The sequence below is a fragment of the Pecten maximus genome, chromosome 14 (genome assembly GCF_902652985.1).
Source record: "Pecten maximus chromosome 14, xPecMax1.1, whole genome shotgun sequence".
Taxonomy (NCBI): Eukaryota; Metazoa; Mollusca; class Bivalvia; order Pectinida; family Pectinidae; genus Pecten; species Pecten maximus.
The window spans coordinates 20,888,768-20,899,164 of NC_047028.1; the positions used below are offsets into that span (position 1 = coordinate 20,888,768).

General features: G+C 34.4%; 1 protein-coding gene across 1 annotated transcript in view; it reads left to right on the forward strand.

Annotated features, from left to right (window-relative positions):
- LOC117342134 overlaps positions 1 to 9,592 on the forward strand; it is a 57,694-nt gene extending 48,102 nt beyond the window's left edge. Inside the window, exons 6-7 of the mRNA XM_033904144.1 lie at positions 6,643 to 6,761; positions 7,424 to 9,592. Of these exons, the coding sequence (XP_033760035.1) occupies positions 6,643 to 6,761; positions 7,424 to 7,624 (320 nt within the window). The 3' untranslated portion in view covers positions 7,625 to 9,592. The remainder of the gene's footprint in view (positions 1 to 6,642; positions 6,762 to 7,423) is intronic.
- Positions 9,593 to 10,397: the final 805 nt, after the last annotated feature.

Below are 10,397 nucleotides of genomic sequence, written 5' to 3' on the forward strand. Positions count from 1 at the left end.
CAAATTTTAAAATAATTATATAAAAATATCAATTTTCTAACAATTATTACAAGACAATCAGACATGAGCGTCATTATTTCCGTCTTGTTGTCTTCTGGGAATTCAGGTTCTATCTCTAATCCTCAGTTCTTGACTCCAGTCTGTCAAACCTGTAGGAACGGTTCACCAGAGCTGAGGAGTTGATAATTAATAAAACAGTTCAAGTTCTTAGTATCACAACAATGACAGCATTGGGGGAAACGTTTAAATTGGTTTTCTTGAGATGTCAATAAAGAGAGCGGAATAACTGGGAGACATTCGACCGGAAACAATTAATTATCCATCACGTTATATTTGTTCTATTGATGACTGAAATATTTGGTTGAAATGAAATTGGCTTTTATAACACCCAATCTGTCAATAAAGATTAATATATAGAAATCAGATTCGCAGTTTTATACTGCGTCTACAAATAAGCTCAAATATTCGATCTTGTGTTAAATATATTTGACATCTCAACATACATGTACTAGGAAAATCCAACACACGAAATTGACAACAAATATCGCACTATGGTGTCATACAGACAACACGACAAAAACCTAGACCTATATGTGGACTTACTGTATCCGGCACCACGAGTGGTGCCATTTTGCCCTACGTTTGTCAGGATAAGAAGTTCACAATCAATCACAAAGCGGTTATTAGGTCACTTCAGTTGATATACAGTTCTAACGGCAATAAATTCATTGTATACATGGAAACATGTTCTCAATATCTTACCAGCAGTCGGCAGAGAAATACCTTTATCTCGTCCATTCTAATAAGTTTACATTTAACTCCGTGAAAAAATGTTTTTATTGCAGAAAAATCTAGCAAAATAATGATATGAATCAATATATTCTTGTTATTTTATAACTTATTTGCAACATAGTAAACTAAAGACAAATGTCACCATAGCTGGTTATCGCTCGCAAACAAAAACACTGGTATATGGTGTCATTATGTCTCTTAATAAAACTTGTAAATAGTATATATTAATATAAGTAATTCTCTCCCAATTAGCAAACATTATTATAACCTTAATCATCATGACGAGTAGTGATACATGACTTAATGCGTCTACCACAGCAATTAAGTTATTTTATTCTCGGACCACTGTGTAAACAGTCTAACTGTTGAATAAATATATGATATACAATTAGCGGTGTATGACCTTCAAGTCTTCAGATGGGTCGAAATTCTTAATTGTGAGCAGATTTTTTTCGCTTAATTTTTACCCCGTGACCTTTGTTTACGTCATCAGAAATCTCTTCGGCGTCAAACCATCACGACCAGATTGTGACTAGAATAATCAATCTGTCGCAAACTGCTGCGTGTCTCAATAACACTTTGATCAATGTAACAATTTGTCTTTTTCGATGTTTTACTCATGGCTTCATTGTAATCATAAACGCAGAACACGGTGTCTTGAAGAAAGTCGGGATTCCTTTCAAAATGTTCTCAGGCAAACACGCGACCGATTTTAACAATTTCAGTCGTACAGAATGTAACTATATCTATATTAAGACGCCCTGTATACGACTGCACATTAACAATGCACATTAATTAAACGTCTGTCTCGCAGAATAGCTCCAGACCACGGGTCTTAACTCCGATAGTGACAGGGATTAGTCGACTTTATTGGCGGGAACCAGATGGCGCCGCGCCACATACATACCTGCATATAGTTAGCAATTGTTTAGTTTATGGATTAAAGAGCTTTAGACACTTCTAAGTACCATGGCTTTGTCATATACTTCTGGCTAGTCTGGCTAGTAAAATATGAAAATAATAAAATATTAATGGAAATCTAATTTTATTTTCAAATGTTAATCGGTGACTTATGATAATATCCCTCCGCCATATTTGGATATGTCAGTAAACGCATGTGTATACATACCAGGTCACCATATGCCGATTCATAGTATTGCAGCTGAAATAAGTCACGCGATTCGTGACCGTTGGATATGGTATTTATTTTACTGGAGTTATTTATTTTTCAAAAGTTACGAAAGACACGAGCTAAACCACATGTGTGAAACCTCCATATATAGTACGTGGTGTTAAACACTTTAGAACAATTGTTGTGTAAGCTAAGTAGATATCGTATTCCCTTGTAATGAGATCGGCGTTGATCATTATAAAACTGTACTTTCCTCCTTTTGGTAGAATATATATAACCTGAAATGTATACCTTAGTGAAAAGCCACACAACTTCTCCAAATACAATGTGTCACGTGTTTATGAAATAGACACACCCAATTGTATTGTGTTTAATTAATGTATGACATATGAGATGAATCGTGCCTATAGTGATACAACCAGTTTTTATTAAAGGTTTTGTATTACACGGAACGATTATAAAATATACCATAATTCTTAATACTGCTGTAGGCAGAGGTTGTTGTTGTTTTGAATCCACGGGGTGTAACGTTTAAACTAAAAAACAATTCATTTAACGAATATTGTAGCGCCAATTAACACCGTAGCAATACAAGGGGTTTATCCGTCCTTGAACTGACCTTGATCAGTTCTCAGAAAACAAAACTGAATATTCATGAAAATAAATTGAAACTTTTTTTTTAGAAAATTATGATTATTATGAAGAATTTACAAAACAGTTTGTTATATATATGAACTATTAACTCATGAATCTGTTATTCATTGAATTGTATGATAAAGCTTACATGCATATGTGTAAATATATTTTAATGCGTATTAGATAGTAAGCGTCTGTATTTTTGTTAGAAATATGTCTCCCAGTAGGAGGAACATATTTTTCTTTGGATTAAGATGTATGATATCTATGACATTCACTATCATTAAATGGAAATATACACGTTTTAGTTCATGCGGAAAAGATGTGATTACAGTGAAAACATTAATTTATTCGCCTTATTATGTACATTTATATGATTTGTAGCATGCTTCTGTCAGATGTTTTAGTCGCTGATCCAGTAAATGAAAACATCATCTGTAGATCAGGCTTCTTAATCACCTCGAGTATGAAATGTCTGATATATATATACATTGTATATATGATACGATTCCTTAAAAAAACTGAAAGGCAAATGTATTGGTGTCATATGGGGATATTTACATAAATACATATAATGTATATATTATTTATATTTTGTAAAACATTATTTAGGCTTTTAGAGCTCTGCTCAGTATTTAAATTATTATTTCATTACAATTCACGTATTTAAAAATTGGAAGATCTGTGCAAATTTGTTGCGGGGTTCAGAAAATGCAGATGTTGAAACGTCAGGTAAATTTATCAACTCCACATTACTATGATGAATTATGATTTCTGCAATTTTAAAATTAATTTGATAAACATACTGCGGAAAACTAATTAAAACATATGTCATCCACAATAAGGTAATTAGACCTTAAGATATATGCCAAATGCTTTTACAATGATGAGAAGAGGTTCATGGTTGTCGATAGGCATAATAATTCATTACTGGTTTCAATTATATACAGTAAAGCAATGCTTTATCGTCTTAATTATGATACATTTATTTGCAGTTCAATTTGCATTAATAATTATATTTAATTATCAAACGTCTCGCGTTCTGTGACGATAATACTGGTGATAAGGATAATTGGACTCATTTTACTATGAAGGGATTAATGACAATTACCTTGTTCTGTTGTTTCTCCTTCTATATATAGACAATAAGCAATCCCATGTGTATCATAACACAATGACAATAGACAATGATAGTAGAACAGGACGACATTAGCTATCATTTTACGTCTGTCATTCTCTAACATATTACTGACGACTCCAAAGATCTGGCTTCCTTAATCTGGTTTATCTAATTCTACAATACTACGAAGTATACCCATAGTTTGGTTTATCTAATTCTACAATACTATGAAGTATACCAATAGTCTGGTTTATCTAATTCTACAACACTACGAAGTATACCCATAGTTTGGTTTATCTAATTCTACAATACTACGAAGTATACCAATAGTCTGGTTTATCTAATTCTACAATACTACCAAGTATACCCATAGTCTGGTTTCCCTAATTCTACAAGACTATGAAATATACCCATAATCTGGCTACCATAATTTTACAAGACTTCGAAGTATACCAAACAGTCTGGCTGCCCTAATCCTTCAAGACTACCAAGTATACCAATAGTCTAGCTTCCCTAATTCTACAAGACTACCAAGTATACCAAACGGTCTGGCTGCCCTAATTCTTCAAGACTACCAAGTATACCAAGCAGTCTAGCTTCTCTAATTCTACAAGACTAGAAAGTATTATCATAATCGTGTGCCAATTTTTACAATGGAAAAACCCTAGGATAACCATATTCTGGTTGCCCTATCTACAATGACACCGGTGACGATATGCTACATACATGTAATATGGCTTCTCTCATTTCAAAAGATCACTAAGTATACCAATAATCGTGTGGGGTTTTTACCATAACAACACCGACGATACCCACAATCTGACTTCTCTCAATCTCCAAGACTACTTAGCAGACCCTTAGTTTTGACTCTTTCTACCATGGCAGCGCGACGATATACATGACAAGGCTTCACTCATTTTAAAAAACTAATAATATCCATAATCTGGTGTTTCTTTTTCTGAAATGACATCATTGACGATACCCATAATCTGGTGTCTCTTTCTGTGATGACAACATTGACGATACCCATAATCTGGTGTCTCTTTCTGTGATGACAACATTGACGATACCCATAATCTGGTGTCCCTTTCTGTGATGACAACATTGACGATACCCATAATCTATAATAGACCTAATGCATGTATTAACAAGTATAGCCTGATCATACTGCTGACGTCAATAGTGTTTATGGCATTGTGAACCATAAAGGTGATTATATACTGACTATTATGATGAAAATGCAAAAGAACAGTGTTGTGCGGAAGGCATTACTCTCTAAAGACGTCTAATTTGTATGAATTGTCGGCTTATGGCCATTATCGCCATTGATGAACTCGCATAAAAAACCAAATACATATAATGATCCCGATTACAGACAACCCATGTGCCATGTTTGCAGATAAATAAGCAACATCAAAAGTATAGATGACGTAACAACTAGGAAAAAAAAAACCAAAACAGATTTATACGCCGACCTTTGAAATGCTATGGTGAAAAGATTATGACGTAGCTTTTTATTTCATCGGTATCATTTGTACTGACTTTTAGGCGGTAAAAATTGATTTCTGCATACGGCGGTAAATTGTTAAGTGTGGGGGTAATGGGATTTAATTAACATACGTCAAATGCTAATATATCTATTGCGACATCATCTACTAATCGATAGGTCAAGAAATCCTGAAATCATATATATATATATTGCTATTTAGATCTGAGCACGTTACGTATGTGGGTAGGGGCCGCGGTGGCCGAGTAGTTAAGGTGTCTCAACACTTTATTACTAGCCCTCCACCTCTGGGTTGCGAGTTCTAAACCAAAGTGGGGCAGTTGCCTGGTATTGGCCGTAGGCCGGTGTTTTTTTCTCCGGGTACCCCAGCTTTCCTCCACCTCGAAAACCAGACACGTCCTTAAATGACCCTGGCTGTTAATAGGACGTCAAGCTATATAAAACCAAATTCATGAGGATTAATGCTCCGATTTGTCCGAGGACGTTATATAGTTTACCAATTTTACGGTTTTTTTCTGCACTACTTGACAAGGCTGTTGTATTTTGTGTCTTTCAGTGCGTCCGTGGTCCGTCATCCGTCTGTAAACAATCATTGTTGTCATTGTTTTTTGAAAAGTACTCGATATATATTTCTCAAACTTCACATGTTAGTTCCTCTTTGTCCCTACTTACATCCATGATGATGGATACATTTCAGCATGTTCTTTTAATATCTTTCTTAGACCCCATATGTAGGTTTATCATGTTATCAAATGATTAAGGGGAAGAGGGGAAGTAGAAAAAAATAGTCTTTTATAGAACCGACAAAGATCATTCAATGATGTGCACTAAGATTCCTTTGGGATATCTTCTTTTTTAGTTTATGTTTTGAATTGATGAGAAAAATCATGAAACTTCTTAACCAGGCATGAATTTGGTTTTTCAAAAAAGAAATATTATGAATAAGACTTCAACTTTTACTTCGTTATTGCGTTGAGTTCATTCGTGATTGAAGTTTGGATCAGCTGCCATGGCAACAAACGGAGCATTCTTTCATTTGGACCACTACTACAATATACATGTACATATATATAATGCAGTGTATCAAAATTGATAGTTATACTGTATAACGCACGCACATCTCCAGGATTGGTATATAAAGTCACCTTATACGATGCTACTCTCTTCTATGTATTTCTACATTACTTTTACTTTAAATTATCGATCGCTGTAAAGTATTGCCCATCAATGACGTTTAGACCAAAAACCGCAAAATTTTACTGCAAGACTCCTTAATGTCGGTTTGTATCCATAGCAAGCATGCATATGTGTTATATATCTTTTGGCCTTCAAACACTGTGGAATTATGACACTCTCTGCTTTAGTGAATTTCTATATAGCCAAGAGGATAATATACCTTTATGTATCATTATGCAAGCTATCATTAAAATTTGGGTTTTTTTCGCACTGTTCCAGACACTTGCCTGGCCGTTGACCTGTTGAATACTGACTGTGCAATAGCAGACAAAATGGGACTTCCCATAGATGACGAGGCCAGGGAACTCTGTAACCGACACGAAATGTGCTATATTTGTGTAAGTTTTCCAGATTTGTATGTGAATGTGTTTTCTATCTTATTAATTGTATTCATAATTTGAACTTCATTTTTTTCAATAATCGTGAGAGAAAAAAAACCTGATTGAACCATTCATGTCGGGAAAACACACTAGACATATCAAGTCGTATATATTTAATCTAATCGTTATCATAACTACGAAGAATGGAGAGCCTCTCCACTTAGAATATTCTTTTTCTTTCGCTCTGATGATTTTTTCGATACTGACAATCTATGATAAAAAAAATACGCATTAGCGTTTTGATCATACATTCAACGAGAATAATAACGAAATTTCGGCAATAATGAAGTTTTATTTAGGACCTTATTTGCTGTATTACATTTCTTTTTACGTACCGGTAATAAAGAGCTCATGAAAAAAAAGTAATGATATTTTTATGTTGTTCCTCGAGTACTCAAACAAGATGGCAGAAAATCCCGAATTGTTTCGACTGTAAAACACCCACGTGCAATGTATTCGACCACTATTGGATAGTTGTGTCTAGAATTAATGCTCATGAATAAAACATATTTCAGAAGAAAATGGGTGTTAGTATATTATGAATACAATAGAGTTACGAGATGTCAGGACATTTTTTAGATTGAATATGTAGATTAAGATAAGCTTATGTTTCTTTACAGGGAAATGGACATGGTTTGACAAAAAGCCAATGTGACCAGGGCTTCGGGTCAGAGGTCATAGAGATTTGTGGTCCCAACAAAAGCTGCATCCGAGACGGCGCACAGTTTCTCTGGCTCATCAAGAGTGGACAACAGTACAATGGCCGGCCTCTGGACGAGTGCAGAGATCCTTGTGTGCGGGATTACATACTCGGACTATAGGTGGCGCTGAGATCTGTAAAGATGGCGCCGTACCGAGTTGATAGCTGAATGTAGCGAATGTTTCTGAGTCTGTTAACTTACTTGCACATTTGTGATTTTAGACGATTATAGAACAGTCATTGAGGTCATATAGGGTGTTTGCTGTGACGTCAAACGTAACGGATATAGCTGTCTCGGGTTGAATGGTATCGTCTACTGTAATGTCAAACGTAACATATATAACTGTCTCCATTCCAATGGATTCATTTACCGTATATAAACTTGTGTTGAGTAATATCGAGTGCGCAAGTGGATAATTATCGTATTGAATAAGGATTGACTGAAAAACTCTATAAACGTAATTATAACAACCAATCGGTGTACGTGTACCAAAGTGGATCGAATCACGTGACGTAGATATTAATACAGCAAGTATATCTATAGTTTTATACCAAATATATAAGGACAACTTCATGAAAATAAATGACGTCATTGACTCTTGATATTAACGATAAAACAAGTAATGGGATTACTTATAGTGTAGCTTAAGAGATGTCTGACGATGAAATAGTAGATAAGTATTTTTCGTTGGTACTTATACTCTAATTTGTAACACTCGGGTTATCACCTTGGTCGACAGGTAATGGTGTTTTATCTACTTTTGTTGGTACAAGCATTAGGGTAATGAAATCATTCTGAAAATATAGCGATGGAATTTCTTGACAAATCCATAGAATTGCAGTATTAATCCGATGCATGTATTCATTCATACATTTTGAATAAAAGTGATAATGACAGAAACTATACGTTGTCATTATAAGGTTCACGTGATCATTAAAAGGTACACTTGGTCATTAAAAGGTAACAAGGTCATTAAAAGATACATGCGGTCATTAAAAAGTAAACGTGGTCAACAAAAGGTTTTACGTCAGTGTATATTTCACAGGGTGTGTTTTAGACAATAGAAAGACAGCGGAGAATATGACATGAAATCCATTTCTCTGAGTTAGCATGGAAGTGAAACAATAAATTTCAAACGGCAATTTTTTTATCAAATATTTTTTGACGTGAACTCAACTAAACATTTTTATCATGTGTGAATTGTTTTCGTTGGCATTGGAAGTGATATTGTTTGTCGTATATTAATTACTGGTGATATTAAACTGGAGATATTTGATTGGTTAAGCCTGTATCCTGTATTTTATAAGGTAGTCTCATTTTGAGTTTTTTAGTTTACAACTCTGAAATAATTTCCTTAAAAATGAAATTCTAAATAAAACCACATCAGATCAACTGGTGCAACGTTTAGGTTCATACTTGGTTTCCTGTTTCGTATGGATAAATGATTATGTACAGATTCCAAATTGATTGTTTGCTGTAGTTTTCGTTGCCCCTTGTCCGACTATTTTGGTCAATGCTATAGTTTGAATAATTAATTGTGATTATTGTATCAACACATGATTACGTGAACAAAGACAGTAGACTATGTACAAGGCATGGTGATTGATAAGGTGATGTATGCCCGTATCAGTCGTAATTAAATGGAAGTTTAAATTGTAAATTATTTCCTTAATATTTGTCTGTTTGAAGTCATTGGTCTGTCAGTGGGGAAAACATTTCTTTACCTCGGTAAGTTGTACACAAAAGATTAAGTTTAAACGAAAACATGAATTTATAAATTGTAATAATTTGTTGTTGGGAATTCATAATTTTGCCGTTAAAAGACGGGGTATATCTAATCAATGGTTAGTTCCAGTAATTTTGCATATTTCAACATCCCATTTAAATAATTCTGAATAGTCAATCCGTATGAAAGAACCAGCGTAATACCTGTCCAATTGGTATGAATCCCTTAATGATAAAACTATATTTATGAGCGTTCATGTTTAAGTTTGATAGAGTTTATTCTGCCTTAAATGTTTCACCCTATAGAAGGAAGACAACTACAATTTCTCTCCGAAATTTTTATTTAATAAAAGTTGTACAATATTACAGTGTCATTGTTATTCATTTTATCAAACTAATCACAAACTCGCAGTCTTGGTGTCGTTGAAAGCTTGGTTTAGTTTTTTGATGACACTTAATCGTCATTTCGTTAATGAGTAATGGTAATATCTCCATACATGGTTACATACCCGTTGCGCATTGATTTTTTTTCCCAGGGCTGTATGATAAGTTGTGAGACTCATATTGAAGAATTTTAATTTTGTCGGACATATTGGGGTTTTTTTTCAACATAATCCCCTTCAATATCCATACACTTTAACAGCGTTGTTTAAGGACCTAAATGCCACTTTTATAGAACTCCATTTCTTGGCTGTTCAAAAAGTCATCCACTGCATGCTAGGGTTAGTGTTAGGGTTAGGGTTCATGAAATAGCTGTTTTCAGTTTGGAAATGGATGAATTCTGATGGAGCGAAGTCAGGTGTATAAGGCGGATGCTCAATCAATCTAAAGCCACAATCATGAATGGCAGCCATGGCAATGACAGACTCTTTCACCCTAACCCTAACCCTAACCGATTTTATTTATTTTGCAAAAGCTGCTTATCTTGTTTACATTAGAGTGTTACGTCGTCGATATAAACTAGCAAAATGAGGCCAGTCCTTGGGTACACAGCCCTATATAGTCAGAGAATAGTAGGACTTAAAAAGAAAATCCTTGAGTACCTCCTTCAATACGAGACTCACAACATATCAATCAACCCTCGTATTTCACAATAATAATATTGCACCTCCTGGCTGTTGATATATAAATGGGGATTATATGTATACACACAAATTGTTCTTTTTCA